At 58.1% G+C, this 22406-nt stretch overlaps 3 protein-coding genes across 7 annotated transcripts; 2 read left to right on the top strand and 1 right to left on the bottom strand.

The window, feature by feature from the left end:
• The first annotated feature begins 1041 nt into the window (after nucleotides 1-1041).
• On the top strand, nucleotides 1042-6020 carry TUBB4A (tubulin beta 4A class IVa). Its single transcript, XM_059159674.1, has 4 exons — nucleotides 1042-1216; nucleotides 1747-1855; nucleotides 1968-2078; nucleotides 4561-6020. The coding sequence occupies exons 1-4, from the start codon at nucleotides 1160-1162 to the stop codon at nucleotides 5616-5618; spliced, it is 1335 nt and encodes a 444-aa protein (XP_059015657.1). The 5' UTR covers nucleotides 1042-1159; the 3' UTR covers nucleotides 5619-6020.
• A 4493-nt stretch (nucleotides 6021-10513) lies between these two features.
• DENND1C (DENN domain containing 1C) lies at nucleotides 10514-18834 on the top strand. 3 transcript variants are annotated; one of them, XM_059159656.1, is made up of 23 exons: nucleotides 10514-10672; nucleotides 11793-11857; nucleotides 11939-11982; nucleotides 12096-12145; nucleotides 12272-12391; nucleotides 12473-12542; nucleotides 12728-12802; nucleotides 12897-12962; nucleotides 13053-13106; nucleotides 13228-13338; nucleotides 14107-14207; nucleotides 14312-14357; nucleotides 14485-14586; nucleotides 14675-14800; nucleotides 15190-15294; nucleotides 16071-16161; nucleotides 16248-16288; nucleotides 16514-16585; nucleotides 17207-17251; nucleotides 17320-17427; nucleotides 17631-17695; nucleotides 17858-18065; nucleotides 18165-18834. In XM_059159656.1, exons 1-23 carry the CDS (start codon nucleotides 10656-10658, stop codon nucleotides 18777-18779), a joined length of 2397 nt encoding a protein of 798 aa, XP_059015639.1. In that variant the 5' UTR covers nucleotides 10514-10655; the 3' UTR covers nucleotides 18780-18834. The 3 variants fall into 3 exon arrangements, with proteins under 3 accessions (XP_059015639.1, XP_059015638.1, XP_059015640.1); XM_059159655.1 differs by having other exon boundaries at nucleotides 17858-18834; XM_059159657.1 differs by lacking the exon at nucleotides 11939-11982 and having other exon boundaries at nucleotides 10557-10672; nucleotides 17858-18834.
• Nucleotides 16723-21417, bottom strand: CRB3 (crumbs cell polarity complex component 3). 3 transcript variants are annotated; one of them, XM_059159693.1, is made up of 5 exons: nucleotides 21274-21417; nucleotides 20883-21058; nucleotides 20061-20134; nucleotides 19712-19855; nucleotides 16723-19359 (listed from the first exon to the last, which is right to left on the bottom strand). In XM_059159693.1, exons 2-5 carry the CDS (start codon nucleotides 20962-20964, stop codon nucleotides 19288-19290), a joined length of 372 nt encoding a protein of 123 aa, XP_059015676.1. In that variant the 5' UTR covers nucleotides 20965-21058; nucleotides 21274-21417; the 3' UTR covers nucleotides 16723-19287. The 3 variants fall into 3 exon arrangements, with proteins under 3 accessions (XP_059015676.1, XP_059015677.1, XP_059015678.1); XM_059159694.1 differs by having other exon boundaries at nucleotides 21282-21403; XM_059159695.1 differs by having other exon boundaries at nucleotides 21328-21389.
• Nucleotides 21418-22406: the final 989 nt, after the last annotated feature.

Raw genomic sequence — 22406 nt, 5'->3', positions numbered from 1 at the left:
AGAGCTAGAGGTCAGGAGAAGGTGGCCCCAAGAGGTCTGGCCTTCCCTTGAGGGTCAGCACAGGAAGTCCCTCCCAGCCGGATCATGACTGTAACACTAACAGCTACAATTTCTTGTTTACTCTTCGCAGAAAAAAAATTGGAGCCAGCTTGCTGTTAACTGGGCCCTCTCTGGGACCTCCCACTGGCCCTACAGGCGGGCATTCTTGACTGCCCCATCTTGCAGATAAGGAAATTCAGCCAAAGACAAAGTGGCCTGTGCAAGGTCACAGAGCTAACAAGAAATGCAAAGGTAGGGCAGGCCTTGTGATGAATGACAATACTGGAGCAGAGAGGGGTCTGGGGGGGGGGGGGGCAAGGCAACCCCCAGGGGCAGGAGGGGGTGCTAATCATCCACCCCGTGCAGAGTCCCGCTAGAAGTCTTACTCCTTGATGTTCAACCCCAGGCAAGGATGGGGCTGCCCCAACTGCCACGACCCAAAGCCCGGGGGGGTGGGGGTGGTACCGTGTTCCCTACAACCTCCATCACCTTCCAGAAGCATCCCCAGCCAAACGTGTTAGAAAAATCTTGTTACTTACTATGCGGCTTCAAGTCCTCCGGGGACTGCCCGCCCCCCTCCCCAAACACACCGCAACTCTGGAGCCCCCAGCGCGGCCCCACTAGGAGTCCTCTCAGTTGACGCCAGAGACCTGAATGGAATGGGGAGGCAGGGCGGCCCTGGGGGTGGGTGGGAGGAGGGCAGGGGAGAGGCCGGCTGTCTCGGGTGCTTGTTTAGCCGTATCTCCGCAGGAGCCGGGTCACCAGGCCGCGCTGGGAGCCGGAGATGGTCCGGTGGAGTTTGGGGGGCTTCATCCCACGGCCTGCGGTGGGGTAGCAAGTGGCCCTGGAGTGGCCCAGCCGGTGCCCCCCGAGGTCTCCAGGCACTGGACGTGGTGGTGGGGGGGGGGATCCCTCCACCCTCTCAACCTCCGTCCCGGGGCGGGACCAGGGGGCGGAGCGGGCCGGTGACCCGCCGTGACGCGGGCCCAGCCCGCTCATAAAGAGGCGCCCGGGGGCCGCAGGGACCGTGCTTCGCCGCCGCCGCAGCGTCTGCCTCGCGTCCCGCTGCCGCAGCTCCCCCATCAGCGCCGCCGCCGCGTCCACCATCAGCGCCACCGCCATGCGGGAGATCGTGCACCTGCAGGCCGGCCAGTGCGGCAACCAGATCGGAGCCAAGGTGCGCGGAGGATGGGGCGTCGGAGGCCGCCGGGAGTAGCGGAGCGGGCCCGCGAGCTCTGCAGAGCTCCCCTACCTTGGGCCCTTCGGAGGGATGGGGTCCCCAGGAGGCCAGCACCCCAGGGACGGCTGGGGGAGGAGGGCGGGGGCAGAACCAGGCCGGGAACAAAGAGGGCGATGGGGGTGGGGCAGAGCCCTCTGTCCGCTGGCCACAGCTGGCTTCACAGCTGGCCCACTGTCCTCTTCACATGCACAAAGAGACCCTGCCCCTCCCCGCGGCTGCAGCCTAGGCGAGCTGACGCCGGCAGGAGAGGCTGAGGTGATGACTCTGCCCCACCCCGCCCCCACCTCTCCCTTCTTGCTGCCTCACCCCTGCCTCCCCACCATGCCTCCCAGTCCCCCATTCACCTTGCTGGGGTACAGGTTGGCAGCTAGGAGGTCGTTGGAGGTCGTGGACCCAGAGACAGGGACAGGCCTGGCCTCCTGTTTCCCTTCCCTCTGCCCTTAACACCAAAACCACCATCGCTCTAGTTTTGGGAGGTGATCAGTGACGAGCATGGCATCGACCCCACCGGCACATACCACGGGGACAGTGATCTGCAGCTGGAGAGAATCAACGTGTACTACAATGAGGCCACAGGTAGGGGGCTCAGGGGCACCTGCCAGAGTGCGGGCCAGGAGGCCGGGAGGGGACAGGATGCTGGTTCCTGGCACTCCCGCACCCCAGCTGCCCTCCATCTGCTTCCCTGCAGGAGGAAATTACGTTCCCAGAGCCGTGCTGGTGGACCTGGAGCCTGGCACCATGGACTCTGTCCGCTCTGGCCCATTTGGCCAGATCTTCCGGCCTGACAACTTTGTGTTTGGTGAGTTTTAGGCACGAGAAGCCCCCTCCTTTTTCCTTTTACTTCCAAATGCTTGGTGAAAATTCTCCACATGGCATGGGAAACTCAGTGGTAATCACAGGGACCCACAGCCCAGTGCGGGAGATGGCAGGGCAGTCAGGGCTGTGAGAGGGGACACACAGGCCACTGTGGGAGTCCAGGACAGGCATGTGATATGGGGGAGGGTGCAGAGAAGACTTCCTGGAGGAGGTGGCATTTGAATTTAACAGTATGGACCTGAGCCAGACTGCCTGTGTGAAAATGCCAGCTCGGCCATTTCATGCATTCCACAAATAATTTATCGAGCACCTACCACATGCCAGAAGCGGTACCCCCAGATGGACAAAGCAGATGAAACTCTCTACCCTAAGGGACCCAACCTCCTGATGGAGGGAGATGGGCAACAGAGAAGAAAAATAAGTACAAATCAGCCACTGACTGAGTCAGCTGGGGGACGTCCACCGGGCTCTTTAATCTCTCTGTGCCCCAGTCTCCACATCTTTAAAATAAGGGTTATAAAAAAGACCTACTCTTCGGGATCTCAGGATGGCCAGGCTTAAAGCCATTCATATGTGTAAAGCACTTAGAACAATGCCCAGCAGAGAGCACAAGGTAAATAAGCAAGTGTTGTCTTCACCATCATCATCAGTTTCTGCAGTCTAAAACAGGAGCAGTGCCAAGCAGCACTTAAGGGAGGAAAGGTGTGCAAGACAGAGGGAACAGCACGTGAAAACAACAAGACACATTTGCAGCACTTGGGCTCAAGGAGCAAGCACACTCCGTGAACAACTTTCTCTGAAACCTTTCCCAGCCCCTCCTAGGTCAGGCTGGCTGCATAACGCCCACTTGGCCTCAGACCCCAAGCTCCACCCTCTCCCCCAGCACCCCAGGGAACCTCACTTCCTCAGAGCCGGGTTAGAGTCTGAAGTCTAGGCATTGACAGAACAAGCTGTGTGACCTTGGACATGCGACTTCCCCTCTCTGGTCTAGGTGATGATTCAGCAATCAAATCAATAATGATATGTATCAATATCATGATATGATACGATCAATATGATCAATATCAATAATGCTACTGTGTGGGTATAGCATGGGTATGGCGCACAATATGTCCTGAGGATCTAGCTGTGGAAGGACTAAATAATGTTGGCCAAAGGATGTGAGGGATTCTAGGATGACCACGGTTGGCTCCATCGGGGCTAAGAGAGTCTATGGTCTCTGGGAGAGAGGGTAGGGAAAAGGCAGTGGAGCCAGCTGGCAATCCTATTTTCTCTAAGGCAATGACATGGCACAGAAACCTGAAGGAAGAGTCAACCATGTGAATATCGGGGGGGGGGGGGATGGGGCAGGCATCCCAGGCAGCAGAACAGCGGGTGCAAAGGTCCTGGGGCAGCATCAGGCCTGATGTGCTGGAGAAACAGCAAGGAGGCCTGTGTGGCCAGAGCAGAGTAGCAAGGGGGAGAGAGGGAGGAGGTGAGAGCAGGGAGGTGACAGGGTAGGGGTAGGTTATTCAGAGCCCTGTGGGCTGCAGGGAGGACTTTGCCTGTGTCTTGAGGGGGTGGGAGCCCTGGAGGTTTGTGGGTAGAGGGGGGTAACCTGACTCGGGTGCTCACACACACCCTCTGGCGGCTTGGAGGAGAACAGACTTTGTGGGAATAAGAGATGGCGACGAGGGTGGGAACCAGTCCAGGGCAGGGTTGATGAGGTCACATCAGTGTGGAGTCAGAGGAGAGGGGATGAGAAGAAATATTACCTTTTTGTGAAAATACCAGCGCGAATTCTAATACTAATCCTTGTCCTCCTGGAGCTCACACTTCCCTGTGAGATTACAGACAATAAACATGATTAATAGGACAGCACAGGTTTGTCAGTGTTTGTGGGGAGAATAAGCAGGCAAGAGGGATAAAAAATGGGAAAGGGTCCAGTTGTCTATAGGGTGATCAGGGAGAGCCTCACTGAGGGTGATAAGGTTTTGAAGGAGGTGAGAGAGCCACATGGGTATCTGCTGGAAGAGCATGTCAGGCAGAGGGAATGCATGTGCAAAGGCCCTGGGGCAAAAAATGTGCCTGGTCTGTTGGAGGGACAGCAAGGAGGACTCTGTGGCTGGAGTAGAGTTATGGGGGGAGGGAGAGCGGTGGGGGGCAGTGAGGAAGTGGCCCGTCCGGCAGGGCCTTGCAGGCTGAGGGGAAGACCTGGGTTTTTACTAAAAAGTGGAGCTGGTTTTTGAGCTGAAGTGGGATGGCTTTGAGCCGAAGTGGGGCATGAATCGATTCGGGTTTTACCCAAATCCCTCTGGCTGCTGGATGAGGAGAGGCAAGGAGGGAAGCAGAGAGAAGGACTAACAATCATACTAACGAAATAACAACCTCGTTATCCACCCGCTAGCATGGCCGGGGGTGGCAAGGGGGGCCAGCTCTCCCCATAACCGCGGGGCATGCCCCCTCCCCGCCCCTCCCCTCCGCAGGCCAGTCGGGAGCCGGCAACAACTGGGCCAAGGGCCACTACACGGAGGGAGCCGAGCTGGTGGACGCTGTCCTGGACGTGGTCCGGAAGGAGGCCGAGAGCTGCGACTGCCTGCAGGGCTTCCAGCTGACCCACTCGCTGGGCGGCGGCACGGGGTCTGGGATGGGCACGCTGCTCATCAGCAAGATCCGCGAAGAGTTCCCAGACCGCATCATGAACACCTTCAGCGTGGTGCCGTCGCCCAAGGTGTCGGACACGGTGGTGGAGCCCTACAACGCCACGCTGTCGGTGCACCAGCTGGTGGAGAACACGGATGAGACCTACTGCATCGACAACGAGGCCCTGTACGACATCTGCTTCCGCACCCTGAAGCTGACCACGCCCACCTACGGCGACCTCAACCACCTGGTGTCGGCCACCATGAGCGGCGTCACCACCTGCCTGCGCTTCCCGGGCCAGCTGAACGCCGACCTGCGCAAGCTGGCCGTGAACATGGTGCCCTTCCCGCGCCTGCACTTCTTCATGCCGGGCTTCGCGCCGCTCACCAGCCGCGGCAGCCAGCAGTACCGCGCGCTCACGGTGCCCGAGCTCACGCAGCAGATGTTCGACGCCAAGAACATGATGGCCGCCTGCGACCCGCGCCACGGCCGCTACCTGACCGTGGCCGCCGTCTTCCGCGGCCGCATGTCCATGAAGGAGGTGGACGAGCAGATGCTGAGCGTGCAGAGCAAGAACAGCAGCTACTTCGTCGAGTGGATCCCCAACAACGTGAAGACGGCCGTGTGCGACATCCCGCCGCGGGGGCTCAAGATGGCCGCCACCTTCATCGGCAACAGCACGGCCATCCAGGAGCTGTTCAAGCGCATCTCCGAGCAGTTCACCGCCATGTTCCGGCGCAAGGCCTTCCTGCACTGGTACACGGGCGAGGGCATGGACGAGATGGAGTTCACCGAGGCCGAGAGCAACATGAACGACCTGGTGTCCGAGTACCAGCAGTACCAGGACGCCACGGCCGAGGAGGGCGAGTTCGAGGAGGAGGCCGAGGAGGAGGTGGCCTAGGGCCCCCAGGAACCTGGAACCTCGCGGCTGCTGCTTCCGCTTCCGCTTGCTTCCGCTTCCGCTTCCGCTTCCGCTCCGGCCCTAGCTGACCTTTGATCCCCGCCCCCGCCCGCGCTCCTTCTCCTGGACCTCCCCCAAGAACCCCAATGGCGCCCCCAGACCTATGAGCCCCAGTTGACTGTCGTCCACCCCTCCTGCTGAGCTCCCCCTCCCCTCTGATCTCTGGCTCCCCCAAGCGCCCCTCCCCTCCCCTCCAGCTCTCGCCAACCTCGGTTTCCCCCCCGCAGGGGTGGTGGAGGGCGGCCGCTGCTGCAGCCTGGGAGCGTGCGTGCCAAAGGCGCTGTGCCCTCGACCCTCCGGCCCTCCTTCGCCTCTGCTTAATAAACGGTGTCCTGCCCTGTTTCTGTCCTGTGCGTTTTTCGTCGTCCTGCGCCATTGGCAAGTGAGCCTTTGGGGATGGAAGGGGGTGGGGACGGGGCATCTGCTCTGGGGGTGCTGGGGAGAGGGACACGGAGGTTTCAGCGTGCCATCCCCGGAGAGCTGGGTAACTGAGTAGGGCAAGCCTCTGAGCCTCGATTTGTTCAGAAGGGGTGGGAGGAGGGCTTCACTTCCCCTCTGTAGTCTGCTGGGGGATCCTCACAGCCTGGTGACTAGTCCCGCGCCCCGCCCCCAGCAACCATCTCAAGAGAGCAAGGCAGAATACACTGCATTTGCCTGACCTATCTTCAGAAGTCAGAGAGTGTCCTCCGGACTCCTAACCAACAGGCTCATGAAGGCCTACCCAGGTTCGAGAGTTTGGGATATAGACTGGAGACAAGATTCCAGAAGGGCATATGGGATGGGAGATGTGGCTGTGACTATCTTTGCAAATTGCAGTTTGCCCCAAGGAATCTCTTGCCCCAAGTCCCACAGCTATGAAGCGGTGAGCCAGAGTTAAAGCGCTGACCCCGTGAAGCCTCCAACTTGGATTCCCCTTTATCAGCCAGAGCTCAGTGCAAGGACTGTGGTAGGCATTTGGAGCAGAAAAGGATTTAATGCAAGGATTTAGGGGCTTGTAACATTGTTGGAGGGTTGTAGGCCAGTATTTCTTAAACTTTGATGTGCAAAAGAATCACCAAGAAGGGGCGCCCGCCTGGCTGTCTCAGTGGGTTGAACACACTCGTGGTCTCGGGGTCATCAGGTCAAGCCCCAAGGTGGGTGTAGAGCTTACATTTTAAAAAAGAAAATGTAAAAAATAAAAATCAACAGGAAAACTTGGCTAGATCATGGCTTCCTGGGTTCTACATAGAGTTCGTGGTATAGTAGGTTGGGGGAGTGGGGCCCAAGATTGCATTTTTTTTTAAAGATATTATTTTTATGTAATCTCCCTTACCCAACGCAGGGCTCACACCCACATCCCGAGATCAAGACTTGTGCGCTCCACTGACTGAACCATCCAGGCGCCCCCAGACTTTGCATTTTTAACAAGCTCCCTGCTGATGGGGTTGGTACTGCTCATGAGAACACATTTTTTAGTAGCCCTGGAATCCTGTGGAACATCACAGAGCTCGGCCATCAAGGAGCTGCTTCCTCTGCTCAGTGAGAAATGTAGAGACTCGAGAGGCTGCCCCCAGAATTACCGAATCCAAGGACACCTCCCAACACCCGCAAAGCTGGAAATAGGTACACGTACACCCAGAGTTCTGCCTCTCTGCCTTCCAAATTTTATGAGCATTTTTCCTTGGTAGAAATTCATCTGCAACCAGAACTGGAGCTGGGAAGAAGTCTAGGAAACGTTTTGTTTTGTTTTGTTTTTCATTTTCTCACTTCTGCAATACCAAAGGCAGGCAAACCAGGAGGAAGAGAAGAAAGAAGGAGAGATGCTGAGAACCAGTCAGCTCTTTCCACCACACTCTATGCTCGCCCACCACACCCGGACTGGCCTTCCAGCCCCCTGACTGGGTCCCACCACAGCCAGGAGGAAGTGCAGGGACAACAGCCTGGATACCCCGCCCCCACCAACCCACAGCTCAGCAGGCTCAGCACAGTGAGGGGTGGTGGAGCAGAAAGACAATGGATGAGGCAGTGAACTTGGCTCTCTTTGTCATCTAAAACCCAACGTGGCCCCAAAAGAACTCCCTCTTCTACTCCCAAAACATCCCCTTCTCCAATGAATGGCACCATACAGTTGTTCAAACCCTAAAGCTAGCAGTCAGCCTTGATTCCTCGTTTCCTATGCCCCGCACGCACTTCCTATCTTTTGCTGAGGCTCACTGTCTGCAGCTCCAAAATATATAGCAAATTTGACCCCTTCTCCCCACTTGTCTATAGCCTAGTGTAAGCCACCTTACACTAGAAACCTCCCTGCATTCGCTATTCTGGACACCCTTCTGCCACTCCAGTCACCCTGAAGTGAGTCCTCCTTCCAAAGCAGCCAGAGAGGAGCCTTTATATGCAAATAAGAGACTGTCCCTCCCCAGCTCAAACCTTCCCACCAATCTCCTGCACTCAGGCTGAAACCCAAATTCTCACCTTGGTCTCTACCCACTGATGACTCCATCCCTATCACCCTCCCCCACACTCATTAAGCTGAAGCTGCAGTGACCTTTTTGTGCTCAATCCAATCAAGCTTGATTCAACCTCAGGGCCTTTCTGCATGCCATTCTGCTACCAGAGGTGCTCACGACTGGCCACTTCTGGTCTACAGCTTTCCGTTCAAATGTCACCTCCTCGGAGCAGCCTGCCCTGGCAAACAGAAATTAGCACCCAGCCACTCTCCACCCGCTATCTTGTTTCATTTCACTGATGGCCCCTATTGCTAACTCACAAATTATATTGTCTATTTACACACCTGTTTCTTTTGTCTGTCCTCTTGCCTCTCCACTGGCATGTAAGCTCCACAAGGAGAGGAATCTTGTCTACCTTGGTCACCACGTGCCTAGAACAGCCTGATGTAACACAGGCCCTCAGTAATTCTTTGTTGCATGAATGAGCAAGTGCACTGTAGATGTCCTAATTTTCTCCTTCTACAGAGAGAAGAATGAAGGAGAGAGTACAAAATGCAGCTTCTCAGACTAACCCCCCAGGAGGCCCATCTCCCCTACTCACACCCTTGGGTGATCCCAAGGAGCGTGGGGCTGGACCTGGTGATGGCTTCTGACCAACAGGGTACATCAGAGGTATTGGGACACCACTTCTAATATCAGGTTACAAAAGACTGGGACTTCCATCTTGATGAGCTCTGTGGCCTTCTCAGCTTGCTTGCAGTAGTGAAGCGAGCAGCATGTTGGGAAGGTCCACGTGGCCAAGAACCAAGGGTATCCCCCAGCCAGCAAGCAGTGAGGGCCTGAGACGCTTGGTCCAACAATCCACAATGAACCCAGTCCTGCCAACAACTAAATAGCAAGCTTCAAAGCAGCCCCTTCCCCAGCTGGTCCTACGGATGAGACCACAGCACACAATAGAAGATTCTGATAAGCTGTGCCCTGAGTCCTGGCCCCCACAGAAACCGTCAGATGACAAATGTATGTTCTCTTATGCCACTGATTCTAGGGTGATTTGTTACACAGCAATAGTTAATTAATACAGAGAAGTCAAATGACTTGCCTAAGGTCATTCAAGAAGGGAGACATTAAAGAATGGAGTCAGGCCTTTGAACTCAGGTCTCTCTGACTCCAAGGTCACTTTCTTAAACATTCAGCTGACCTTCCTCCCACAATAACAGACAGAGCATATCAAAATCTTGATTCAGGCCTCATAGTAAACAATTTACATGAATTCTTTCACTGAGACATCACAGGATCTGTGAGACAGGCACCATACCCATTTACATTCCAGATACAGCTCTGAGCTGCCCAGAGAATCCCACTCTGAGTTCACACATCAGGGGTGTAAACACAGTCACAACAGACATGCACAGAATCACCTGCATCTTTACACAGTCTGATGGAGGAGACACAGACCCCACAGCCACACAGACGCTCACCTCCAGACTCCCCCCAAAACATGCCAGGCATGTGAATTCTCTCCTGTGCACACCTATATCCATACAGACCTTCTCAGTACCTTTCAGGAGGCCAAGAAGTCTCGCAGGGTCTGTTGAATTTGGACTCCCTCAGTCTGCCTCTGGAGTTTTCTGTGTATGTGCGTGATCATGGGTACCTGTATTGTGTTCTGCCTTTGTGCTGCAAGTATGTCCTTGTGCTTCCCAAGGACAAGGTGGCCATCTGTCCACTTGCATTCTGTCTCTTTCCGGGTCTGCAACTCTGCTTGGAGGTGTCTGGATGGGTCTCTCTCCGTGTGTGTGACTATGTCTGGCTATGACTCTGGCTCGGGGCAGGGTCCTGACCATGTCTGTCCCTCTGTTACTGTTCTATCTGTATCTGCGCCCTATGCACTTCTATCTCTTGTCCAGATCTGTATTTCCATTGTCCTGTCTGTACCCACAGCTGTGGTCTGTAGTCTTCATCTGGAACCAGCTGCTGGCTGCACCTGTGTGTCACCTCTGCATCTGTCACATGGCTGGGCAAGGACTTCTCCGGATGTGTGCTGTCCCTCTGCACTCCTGGATTTGTGTCCGTGAGGACACTCCGTCTGCTGGACGTCCACCTCCCTGGCTCCCCTGTGTCCACTCTCCAGCCTGGCTCCCTCTGGTGGTCCTACAGGGAATGGCCGGTGCTGATGGGTCAAAGGAAGGAAGAGTTGAGGAAAGAGGAAGCATTTCAGGCAAATTGAATCTTTGGCTGCCCCAGAGAGAGGAAGGCTTGGGTGTAATGTCAGGGACCAGAGGTGCCTTGGCCTGGCAGAGCGGTGCTGGGGGTCTAGCCTCTGAGCCTGCCACCCATGCTCACCCTACCCTCAGAAGGCTAGAAGGCAGGATGCCTGGGTCTCTCACAGTGGGTGGGGGCGGGGGCCTCCCTCCGGGACGTCACCCCGTCAAACTTCCTCTCCCAGCCACACAGGAAGTTGAACGGGCTCAGGGCCCAGCCCTGCACAAGCACAGGCCCCCAGGACCCCTGGGGCAAGGGCCCCGCTGCCGGAGGTGGCCCTGCAGGGACCATGGGATCCAAAGCAGAGTAAGAGCTGCGCCCTTTCCCACTCTCTGGACCACGACTCCCAGAGCAGGCCTGGGCTGGGGCCAAGAGGAGCTGAACTGGGGCAGGCCGGGAGGGGTTGTGAGCCACAGCGGCAGGTGGCTGGGACGGGGCAGGTCTCTCAGCAGGCCTGCAGTGTGAACTTGACTCACAGGCACTCTCAGGCCACTCTCGGCCCCTCTTCTCTCCCTCTCTCTCTCTCTCCCTTGCCTTCTGGCTCTGCATGACTAAGTCTGTAACTCTGAGCAGGCACCTCTTGGTGTATCAGAGAGATGGGGAACATGGCTTCAGGGGGCTGGCAGGGGACCGAGAGGTGAGAGAAGATGGTGTGGGGCCTTGTGCCCAGATGCTTGTGTGGGATTGCATGGGCAGGAGGGTGAAGAGCTCGGGGTGTCCCTGGCGGGGTGTCAGAGGCTGTGTCTGCTGGCAGCCAGACCCATCTGTCCGCTGTCTCTCTTCGGGTCCTGCTGTTGCTCCCCCAGAGCCCAAGTCCCAGCATCCTCTGTGGGGTGGGCAGAGAGGGGGGGTGGGCAAGGGAGCACGGCAGAGAGGGCACGGCTCACAGCCCAGGGCTTGTGGCCCTCCTTGCTCTGATGAGAAGTCTGGGGTCAGCCCCTGGGGCACCACGAAGTCTCCCACTCCAAGAAACCTGGGTGGGTGCTCTTGCTCTCAAGACGACCCTGGGCAGGCACGCACACACTGCCCCGGCCACACTCACAGACATGCAAGAAATTGTGCATGTTATTTGTCCTTGCACTGGCTAGATCTCACACACTTGCACTCCCACCTACTGGACAGCCAGGCAGACACAGGATAGAATCACACACACACACACACACACACACACACAAACACACACACACAGTCACACTCTCATTCTGCTCCACACTTCTCAGTCATGCACACACAATCAACACCACTGTTCACACATCACCACACGACCTGTACACACCGCCACAAATCACCAAGGGCACACACACATAGTTACACCTGTCACACGCACACACATGTGGCATTGCAGACACACGTATTGCATGACTGTGCACCCAGAAGCAAGCCCCTGGACTCACTGAGCCCATGTCCCATGTGTCCTGTCCCACAGACGGGATCCACCTGCCGTGTTCGATTGGTTCTTTGAAGCAGCCTGTCCTGCCTCCCTGCAGGAGGGTGAGTTGGGGGCCTCAGGTGGGAGTGGGGACCTGGGGGATGGGCCTGGGGCCCGGCACTGAGAAGCCTCATCTCCCACAGACCCCCCCATCCTGCGGCAGTTCCCCCCAGACTTCAGGGACCAGGTATGCAGGCTGGCTCTTTGCTCCCCTTGGACCCGGGCCAGTCCGCCCAAGGCAGAAGACTGTCTTGGCCAGGGGTGGGCTGTCAAGCGGTTTGTGCTTCTCTCCACCCCCAGGAGGCTATGCAGATGGTGCCTAAATTCTGCTTCCCTTTCGATGTGGAAAGGTACGGATAGAAGCGGACACTCAGGGACTCAGGAACTCAGACTGGTGGACACAGTACTGGCTGTGGGAGGGGGACAGATCAGGGAGCTGGGACCCTCAGGTCTCTGAGAGCCCTTTCCACCTGCAGGGAACCCCCGAGTGCCGCTGTGCAGCATTTCACCTTCGCCCTCACCGACCTGAGCGGCACCCGCCGATATGGTTTCTGTCACCTACGGGCTGGTGCCCACAGTTGCCTCTGCATCCTCAGGTGTGGGGTATGGGCTCTGGGGTGGGGGTGGGAAGGAGCCTGGCCTAGGGGTAGTTCCTAGAACCTGTCTTCTCCCTATAGTCACCTGCCTTGGTTTGAGGTTTTCTACAAGCTGCTGAACACAGTGGGCGATCTCCTGGCCCAGGACCAAGTGAGACCAGCCCCTCCTTCTTAATCCTGTGCTAGTCCCAGCCCTACCCTCCCAAGCCCCCGGCCAGGCTCAGAACCTCCAGGCCTGAGCTAAGACCCTTGGCTCCTCCCAGACCACTCAGCCCCAGTCAAGGGCCTCAGAATCCCCAACCCGCATCCTGGCTCAGACAACCCGCTCCCCTCCAGGTCTCTGAGGTTGAGGAACTTCTCCTAAACCTGCTGCAGCAGCCCCTGCCTGTGACTCAGGCGTCAGTCGAGCTGGTGAGTAGCCCTCAGCCTCTGGGGGACCCCCTTGGGAGGATGGGGAAGCTGCACCCCAGCCCTGAGGACCACACAGCCACAACCTCTCTCCCAGGGCCGCGGAGTGACTGTCTCCAGTGCGCATAGCATCCCGCCCCCTGCCCCCGGGAACAGCGGGCCGGTGAGCAGAACTGGGGACCCGGTTAGCTTGGGCACCCCGGTGAGGCCGACCCCTGACTGATCGGTGCCCCCGCCCATCGCCCCCTACCAGCTTTCCTGCTTCGTAGCCCCCGACTCCGGCCGCCTGCCATCCATTCCTGAGAACGTGAGTTCGGTGCTGGGGGCGGGAGTCGGGGGGGGGGGAGGCGGGGAATGCCGAAGCCCACCCAGAGGGGGCGGCCGGATCCTGCGGTTCCCTGCGCCCAGCGCTTCTCTCCGATCCTCAGAGAAACCTAACGGAGCTGGTGGTGGCGGTGACCGACGAGAACATCGTGGGGCTGTTCGCCGCGCTCCTGGCGGAGAGAAGGGTCCTACTCATCGCCAGCAAGCTGAGCACCGTGAGGCGGGGCCAGCCGGGCCGCGGGTGGGGCCCAGGCCTGGCTTGGTCCCTGGGGGCGGGACGGCGGGGCGGAATCCTGGTTCTAATTCCACAGCGTGAGAGTCGAGGCAAAGTCCTGACTCTGCGGGTTTGAAAATCAGGGTTGGTCTGGATCCTGGCTCCGCCCTTCTGGGGGGAATCAGAGTGGGCTGCGCTGTAGTGCCCCCCTCTTTGGGAGAGCTTAGTCCAGACCCCACCCACTAGGGGCCGAAACAAGGCTGGCTCCGCCCCTCTGGGGGGATGCACCCAGGGAGCGCTCAATTGTAGTTTCGTCCCTTAAGAGGAGAACGAAGGTCGCGAATGCAGGACGGACGCGAGCTCCATCCCTAGGGACCGAGGGAAGCTGAACTCTAGCTCCGCCTCTTAGGGGTGGAGTTACTGGGCCGTTCTACCACTGAGGGGAGAGATCGGAGGGTTGCATATTAGCTCCGCCCCCTAAAGGGAACGACAAGGACCTGCTGAGTAGTGGCCCCACCAGCTCCAAACACTGTAATTTGCCGAATTCTCGGGCTTCACAGGACTCCAAAAGGGATTTGAATTTCCACCTCTTACCCAGTAGTGCGTGGGGAAGGGGCGAGGAGGGGCACATAGGGTCCCTGGGGACCTATCTGGGTCTGGGGACGTGGGAAATGGAGCCAGGAGAGCCACTATCCCAAAGAGGGTCCCTGAAGCTTGGGGTGGGGGGCATGTCCAGTCCTTGACTCCACGGCCCCCTACGTATCCACAGCTGACATCGTGCGTCCACGCGTCCTGCGCCCTCCTGTACCCCATGCACTGGGAGCACGTGCTGATCCCCACGCTGCCGCCGCACCTGCTAGACTACTGCTGGTGAGGGGCGGAGACTGGGAGCGGCGGGGCTAGGGGGAGAGCCCAGGGGTCCCGGAGACTGTGGGACGGCGCTCGCAATGACCTGTCCCCTCGGTTGTCTGCAGTGCGCCCATGCCCTACCTCATCGGAGTGCACTCCAGTCTCGCCGAGGTGAGTGGGGGCGGACCCAGACCGCAGCGGCGGACGGGATTCCCCTCCTCCTGCATTCCCAAGGACCGCCCAGGCCAGAGATCCTCGGGCTCTGAGCGGCCGTCCCCACCCCCACTTCCCAACGCAGAGAGTGCGGGAGAAAGCTCTGGAGGAGGTCGTGGTCATGAACGTGGACTCCAATACCTTGGAGACGCCCTTCGACGACGTGCAAGCCTTGCCCCCAGACGTGGTCAGTGTCACCCCCTTCTATGACCCTGCCGCGTCGCGGAGGCCGAGGCCTCACACCCGCCCGCTCACAGCCTCCCAATGTCCCGCAGGTGTCCCTGCTGAGGCTGCGGCTAAGGAAGGTTGCGCTGGCGCCCGGGGAAGGGGTTTCCCGTCTTTTCCTCAAAGCGCAGGCCCTGCTCTTCGGGGGCTACCGCGACGCACTCATCTGCAGCCCGGTGAGCAGTGGAGAGGCTAAGGGAGAGGCCTGTTGGGTCCTTGAAGGAACAACAACAATAATAATACCTAGCTCTTGTGGCGTGCTCACTCTGTGCCTCTGTTTGTTCATCTGTCCAATGGAATCCCACGAGTACCCGCACAAAAGGGTCATGGGAGTCAGGGAATGGGCATGCGCAAAATATTTGGATAGTGCCTAGCACATCGTGAGCACTCGACAAATGCTAGGTTTTACTGTCACTGTATCTCATTTAATGCTCATAACCGTATGATGAGATAGATCCCATTCCGGTCCCATTTTAAGTTTGCTGCATAGACACACGATAGAATAAGGGAGACAGCTGGGGTCCAGGAGAGCCACGGAAGTTTAGATCGCGGGTATTTCTTCTAGGGCCAGCCTGTGACCTTCAGCGAAGAAGCCTTCTTGGCCCAGAAGCCCGGGGCGCCCCTGCAGGCCTTCCATCGACGGGCTGTGCACCTGCAGCTGTTCAAACAGGTGCGCCAGAACCCTGTGGGCGGCGCCGGGGGGCGGGGCGAGAGCAGAAAATTCTGGGTCCCTGGGGGGCGAGCTGGAGCTGGAGGGACGGACGCCTGAGTACTACAGGGGAGACTAGAGGCTGTCCGGCGGAGTCCCACCCTCCAGGGTCCCCGGGTCGGGGAGGCAGGACGAAACTACCGTTTCCCTGAAGTTGGGAGCCCCTGACTCCCGCGGATAAGATCTACTCCCAGGTTCCTGGGGAGACTGAGGTGGGATTAAATCCCTGGGTGCCTAAGGATAGAGCATCCGGGGCGGGGATGGCACTCCGGGGTTGTGCGGTACGTGCGGGACTCTGTAAGGGGCGGGTCGCGAGAGCGCACTCCCCTGGCTGGGGAGGAGCCGGGCGGGGACTCCGGGGTTGCAGGGACAGAGGGGAGAAGTGGAGCCGGATTCCTGGGTTCTTCGGAGGTGGACTGGACTCTAGGGTCCATCTGTGTTGGGATGGGTTCTCGGGTCCCTGCAGATGAGGTTGACTTCTTCCAGGATCACCGAAAGGAGTGTCAGAGTCCGACTTCCGGGTCCCTATGAGGGGCGGGGTCTGGTCCCGGACGGATTCAGACTGGGGCAGCGGAGAGAGGGTTGGGCTTCTGGCATCCTGAGGAGGCTCCAGACTCCTGAGTCCTAGGGGGTGGGTCCCTGGAGGGGCCAGGGATGGCTTCTGCGTGGGTAGAATCCTGAGTCCCCGAATTCGGATGCGTTGGTGGCAGCCCTTTCTGACCCTCCCCCTCCCCCAGTTCATTGAAGGCCGACTGGAGAAGCTGAACACGGGAGAGGGCTTCTCAGATCTCTTTGAGCAGGAGATCACATGCAACGAGGGCTTCTCAGGTGAGCCCTGTGCCTAGCCCCGAGCCCCCGCCCCACCAGCACCCCAGCCTCGGCCCACCAGCCATGACCACGTCTCCTCACTGCAGGCGCTGTTCGCTCCTACCAGCTCTGGGCAGACAACCTAAAGGTAGGAACACCGAACACGTGTTTAGCGTTTATTTGGGGCTGACTTAGCTCCATAATAGTCCCCAGGGAGGGTCATCATGATGCTCATTTACAGACAGAAGTGAAGAGACTGAGACTCGCCTAGGGAGAGGGCCTTGTTCAGCATCACACCGCTGGGGTGGGGGGGTGGGGTCATGGGTAACCCCAGGGTACCGAGTCTCTCTCCCTTGCCATTCTCTCTCCCCAGAAAGGTGGTGGTGCCCTCCTGCATTCTGTCAAGGCCAAGACCCAACCAGCTGTCAAAAACATGTACCGTTCGGTGAGGCTACAGTAGACAGGCCACTTACCGGGGTGACAAAGACAAGGGGACAAGGCACATGTCAACCCCTCATGGGGGCAGGACATTTTACCCCCTGATTTAAAGTGCAAACATTTTGATCAGAACTGAAACAGCAGTTAAGCCATTAACAAGTTTTCCTGCTTTTATTCTCCATTTGCCTACTTTTGTCAGGATCGTTTCTTCCCTATTTGAAATTGACAACCCAGCTTCATTGGTGAACATCTTTATCCCAGATGCTACAGTCCCAGTCTCTGCCCTTCGGTTTCCTTGTCTCCCAAGCCCCGAAGCGTCCTGTGGCCAGTGTCTGCAGCTCCAAATTGTCCCTTAGGTTTTATTCACTTGTCTGGTTTTTGAATGCTGGTACATTATTACAATGTTCCATTTTTGCCACTCCCCTTTCATTCAGCGGTTATGTCCCCTGGGAACACTTGGGTTGACTTCTTAGTCAATTCGGATGGTGCGTGGAGAATTGTGACTGTCTGTGAGGCACAAATGTGAACAGAGGACAAGGCAGTTGTCCTACGGGATGGAAAGCTGAGTTCTCAAAATGCTCGGGGTCAAATCACCGAGGAGGTTAATTCTCTTTTGGCTCCTCCGCAGGCCAAGAGCGGCTGGAAGGGTATGCAGAGCCTTCTGATGTACAAGGTAAGGCCAGTAGCCAATGGCTGGGGCAGTGGAAGAAGGGGCTCCTGGCTCACCCACCCTCTTCCTAGGATGGGGACTCTGGCCTGCAAAGGGGGGGTTCCCTGAGAGCCCTGTCCCTCACCAGCCGCTCAGACCGTCTGCAGCAGCGCCTGCCTATCACCCAGCACTTTGGAAAGGTACCTGTGCCCCCCCCCCCACGCCACCCCTCACCGCAAAGGCTCACACCTGGAATCACCACCTGGTCCTCCTCTCATTCTGTCTCCACCCAGACTTCTCACTCGCCTACCCCAAAACCCGGAACCCACTTAACACTCACCCTCCTCCAGAAACCTGATTCTGTAGTTCCTGAGGCCCCGCCCTCCAAATCTGTCCTTTGCAGAACCGGCCCCTGCGCCCTAGCAGGAGAAGGGGGCTGGAGAGCCCTTCTGAGTCCCTGGAGGAGAGGTAAGGCTCAAAGGCTGGGAGTGGGAAGGGGGCAAAGTTGGAAGTGGGAGGCTAGGACCCATCCACCAGGGGAGGATGGTGCCTAAACTCAAGAAGCTTCAGAGGAGTCCCGTCAGGACTGGGGTCTTGGGCAGACATCTGAGGCTGCCCATCCCTACCCAGGGCACCTGCTCTGAGCCCTGAGGATGTCCAGGACCCATGGGCAGAGGAAGCTCTGGACAGCAGTTTCCTGGGGTCTGGAGAAGAGCTGGATTTGCTGAGTGAGATTCTGGACAGCCTAAGCATGGGAGCCAGCAGGACGGGGGGCCTGCGGCCCAGCCAGAGCTTGGACTGCTGCCACAGAAGGGACCCAGACAGCTGCTTCAGCTTGGTGAGAGCCCCCCAGTCCTCCCCGTCTAGTCCATCTTTCTTCCCAGCCCCTCCAGCTTCTGAAGGCCAGCAACTTGCCCATCTCCCCACCCCTATCCAGCCTGACATCCCGGGAACATCAAGATGGCAACCAGATGAGGAAAAACCACCAGAGCCTCAGCCCCTGTCCCTACCTGCTGACCTGCCATCTCTGCAAACCCTCCAGCCTTTGGATGCCACGACCTCTTCAAAGGACCCTACTTCCCAGCCACCCTTGGAGGCCAGCCAAGAAATCATCTTTTCATCCCAGTCCTCATCGGCTTCTGTGGATCCAAGCAGCCCAGGAGACCCTGAGCCCCATCTTCTAATCCTACATCTCTCTCCTTCCCCCAAGGCAACCAAATATCCCAGGGCCCAGGAGAGCCCCTGTGCCCAGCTCTCCACAGCACCCACCCAATCCAGCCCTCAGGAAGGTTCCCAACTTCTGGTCCCCACAATGCCCAACTCGGATATTACCTGGACATCCCAACCCCTTGATTCTTCCTCAGATCCTGGTTCCCCAGAGAACCCCAGATCCCAGCCCTCTGAGGTCCCACAGGCAGAGCACACTCACTGCCAGCTCCCAGAGGCGCCAGGAGCCCTCAGACCCCCTGCTGCACCTGCCAACAGCTGGCAGGATCCCCAGGCTTGGAGCCGGCCCAGAGTCGCTGAGCTTAAAAAGTGTTTTGAAGGTTAAGAATCAGGGACCTGGCAGAGACCCCAGTCCTTCAATAAAGCCACAAGAACCCAAAGCTGGTTTTCCTGGTGAGTTTATCTGGGGGCTTTTTCTCTGCTCAGAAAGGTACCCCATCCACTTCCTTCCTCCTGGAGCAGCCTCCAACTGGTTCTGACGCATAGCTGAAAGCCCCTCCCTTCCAGGAAGCCCTCCTAGTCCTAGGATCCTTGCAACCTTATGATTCATCTCTCAACAGCCTATGAGCCCTGAGTTTGTTCCCTCTATCTAGACTACCTCCTGCCCCCATCAGCTCAAAGAGAAAAAGCTTTTACTATATCTCACTACCAAATGTATATATGTGTGTATGTATATAAAACGTGAGCAATACACTCTCCCTTGCCCTCAGGGACAGAGTCTTTAAAGCACCTTCTTCCCTGCTATTCTTAAGCACTGGGTAGGTCTGATTACCCAGAGAGGGCTCTGCCTTCCCCCAAGGTCACACAGCAAGGAAGACGGATAGAAAGGAGACCTAGATGGGCAGGCAGCCCCGCACTGTCTCCTTGGAGTCCTGGGGAGCCCGGGCTTCGGCTGCATGGTTGAACTGAAAGGAAAGGAGAGGCTTTGTCGGGCCCGTGTGGCAGCAGGACAGAAGGCCGATCGAAGACGGTGCAGCAAGCGCGGAGGCGGCCCCCCAGCCCCGGCATCCCCAACTGCAGGCAGAGTCAAGCAGAGGTGGCATGCTTCACCGAGCCCACCAGGCAGGCAGGTGCCCCGTGGCCCCCCAAGTCCTCCTGAACCCTCAGAGGCTGTTGTCTTGGTGGCAGCTGCTGTGTGTGAGCGAGCACCGGGCGGTCCTGGCCAGTGGTGGTGGCTGCAGCGGGCCCCAGCATTCAGATGAGCCGCTCCTCGGGCGGCAGCTTGAGGTTGGGGGGCGGCGGCACGCGGGCACCCACCTGCTCCTCGCTGCTGGGCCGGTAGGTGCCCTCTGTCTGCCGCTTTTCACGCAGTTTTCGCACCAGCAACACGAGCCCCACGGCCAGAAGCAGGGCAGCCAGGAGGGAGAAGACCACAATGATGGCAGTGATGGCCCCCTGAGACTGCAGGAGAAGGGACAGGTTGACTGTCCACCCTTACCTGAGATGCATCCAGGGCTCCTTATTGTCCCAACACCATGGCCCACCCCTGCCTGGGATTCCCCCTCCCAAGCACCTGCCACCTCTGGGAGTCTGGGCCCCTTCACCTGCTACACGTGGGTTGCCTGAGTAACTTCCCTGCTGCTCTCCTCCTAAAACCCCAACTCACCAGGGCCCCATCGGAGCCAGAGCCCGGCTCCGCAGGTGTAACGGTGCCGTTCTCATTTAGAGAGGGATCCAGCGCTGTAGGGAGGGGTAGGTAAAAAGTACAAATTAATCCTTATCTATCCTTCCCATCTTGGCACCTTCCTTGGGCATCCCTCCGTTAGAGCTCTGCCTTTCTGAATCTTCTGTCCTGATAGAGACTGTGGGAGCCCTGCGTGCAGGGGCTGGCCCAGTCCTTCTTGCCCCTCTAGCCATCTCCAAACCAGCAAAGCCCAGCAGCGAGCAATCAGCCTAGAGCAGTCTGCTGTTGGCGCTGAGTTGGGGTCTGCTCTAACAGATGATGTCTGGAAGCCAGACCCTGCCCCCCCCCCCACCTCTCCAGCCCTCCCTTGGCCCTTAAGGATCTGGGTGGATCCTGGGTTTCCCTGGAGTGTCTGACTCACACCTCCACCACCCCCCCCCCCCCCCGGGTTCTCGAAACTGAAATACAAGCACTGAACGGCTGGGTCCACACCTATGGCCAGTCTGGTCAACCTGGGATCAGAGGCCCAGGCAGGCCTCCTCCTGGCTCCCAGTCCGCCCAAAACACTTCAACCACACTGAGACTCGGGTACACAAGCTCCTCTCCCCAGGCCCCAGTACTGCCTTCCTCGGGAACTCGGGAATTTCTACACCAACTCCAATCGTCCAAAGAAGCCCCTACCCTGATCGACCCTGTAGACGCCTCTCAAGGTATCCCATGACCGCTCCCCGGTCTTGACCTTTCCAGGCCCCAGGTAACCCGCGCTTCCAAGCCCCGCCCCGCGCGCCCTCCACCGGTACCTACTTTGCCCCCGGGCCGGGCCCCAGCGGGCGGGCAGCAGCGGCAGGCCGAGCGCCAGAAGGAGCCCCAAGCCGGGGCTCGCCATGGGCCGGGCGACAGGCTGGTGGCACCGGGGACCCGGCTTCTCGCGCGCGCTGCTTCTACCGCATCTCAGGCGGGGGGTACCTGCGACCCGGCACCTGGGGCGGGAGAAAGAGAAAGGTATGGGGGAGGGGGCTAGACCCGGGCGCAGGCCCAGGGGCTGGGATGACCCGCCCAGGGCACCCCAGAGTCCCGCCCCGCCCCCGCCGCCAGAGGTCAGAGATTAAAGATTAACTCCGGGCGGCGCGTACCCGGGCTGGGGAAAGGAAAGGGGAAGGGGGGAAGGGGTGGCAGGCCGAGCCGTGCGTCCTACCTCCCCACCTGGCCCGGGCGTCCTCGACCTTGCTCAGGTTCCCTGTCCGGGTACCTGGCTCGAACCCTCGGTGCGTCCGTCGGTAACTCGCACTCCTCCAGCTCCGCCCGCTCACGTGACCCGGAAAGTTTAGTCACTCACCTGGGAGGGGAGCGCACTTCCGGCTTGTGCACCTGAGCCTAAGCGAGAGGGCGGAGCCAAACGGGGGTGGGACCGCGCCAGGAACGCACCTGTAACGGGAACCCTATTCCCTAACACCGAAGAGTAAAAAGGGACGAAAGCGCGCAGGGGTAAGAGAGACCTCCCACCGACATTGCTGTCGCATCTCTAGGATCGCACAAGAGTGGAGATAAACCCGGCGTGGAGACACGGGGCCATGGGTCATGCCTGCGGCGGATCCGAATGGGTGGCCCCTAACAAAAACACACCTGTGCGGTACATACCTGCCCGGGAGCCAACCTGCATAGAGGACATGTGCATGGATATGGAAGAACACCTATGGGAGACATCTGCATTGAATCGCCTCTATTTGGCATATAGCTGAGTGCAAGCACACCTGCGCGGAAAACAGCTGTATAGAACACTCCTGCATTATAAGAAACACCTGGTGGAGTACTCTGGTATAGGATACCTTTGTTTTGCAAACGCATCTGCGTGGCTTGCACATGAAATGGACAATACTTGTATGAGGAATCCCTGTGTGGAAATGTATTGGAAAGACCCGTAGGAGACACACCAACATTTTAGAACATCTTATAGGACCCAGGTATATGGGAACATACCCATACGGGTGTACAATTAACTGTAACATACCTATGTGTGTGTTGGGGGGGGACAGGCGGAGGTGAGCTGTATAATTCATTCCTGGGTGGATTTCTTTTGAGAAACGTACCTGTGAGATGAAGGGTATAGCCATGTATGAAGAACCTCTGCAGGGAATTTAGATCCAATTAAAAAAAAAAAAAAAACTGAGGACGTCTGCATGAGGCACATTCATTTTGCAGCCCATGGGAGCTTCCCGGGGGTGAGGGGGCAGCAGGACAGAGGCTCATGTGTGTGGAGGCCTACCTCTCAGGGACGTGTCTGTGAGAAAACACCTATTTGGGACATTTCTCTGGGGAAACATCTGTATG

The sequence above is a fragment of the Mustela lutreola genome, chromosome 2 (assembly GCF_030435805.1).
Source record: "Mustela lutreola isolate mMusLut2 chromosome 2, mMusLut2.pri, whole genome shotgun sequence".
NCBI lineage: Eukaryota > Metazoa > Chordata > Mammalia > Carnivora > Mustelidae > Mustela > Mustela lutreola.
Note: the sequence above shows the minus strand (reverse complement) of the source record. Positions and strands in the feature narration are given on the sequence as shown.

Bases quoted from the DNA above. Each gene is read 5' to 3' on its own strand.
- TUBB4A (XM_059159674.1), top strand. From the start codon at position 1,160: ATGCGGGAGATCGTGCACCTGCAGGCCGGCCAGTGCGGCAACCAGATC. The intron at 1,856-1,967 runs GTAGGGGGCTCA...GCTTCCCTGCAG, and splicing joins GTACTACAATGAGGCCACAG to GAGGAAATTACGTTCCCAGA. The intron at 2,079-4,560 runs GTGAGTTTTAGG...TCCCCTCCGCAG, and splicing joins GCCTGACAACTTTGTGTTTG to GCCAGTCGGGAGCCGGCAAC.
- DENND1C (XM_059159655.1), top strand. The intron at 12,803-12,896 runs GTGAGTAGCCCT...CCTCTCTCCCAG, and splicing joins CTCAGGCGTCAGTCGAGCTG to GGCCGCGGAGTGACTGTCTC. The intron at 14,801-15,189 runs GTGAGCAGTGGA...TATTTCTTCTAG, and splicing joins ACGCACTCATCTGCAGCCCG to GGCCAGCCTGTGACCTTCAG.
- CRB3 (XM_059159693.1), bottom strand. From the start codon at position 20,964: ATGGCGAGCCCCGGCTTGGGGCTCCTTCTGGCGCTCGGCCTGCCGCTG. The intron at 19,856-20,060 runs GTGAGTTGGGGT...CTTCTCCTGCAG, and splicing joins CTGGCTCCGATGGGGCCCTG to TCTCAGGGGGCCATCACTGC. The intron at 19,360-19,711 runs GTGGGTGCCCGC...CTTTCCTTTCAG, and splicing joins GGCCCAGCAGCGAGGAGCAG to TTCAACCATGCAGCCGAAGC.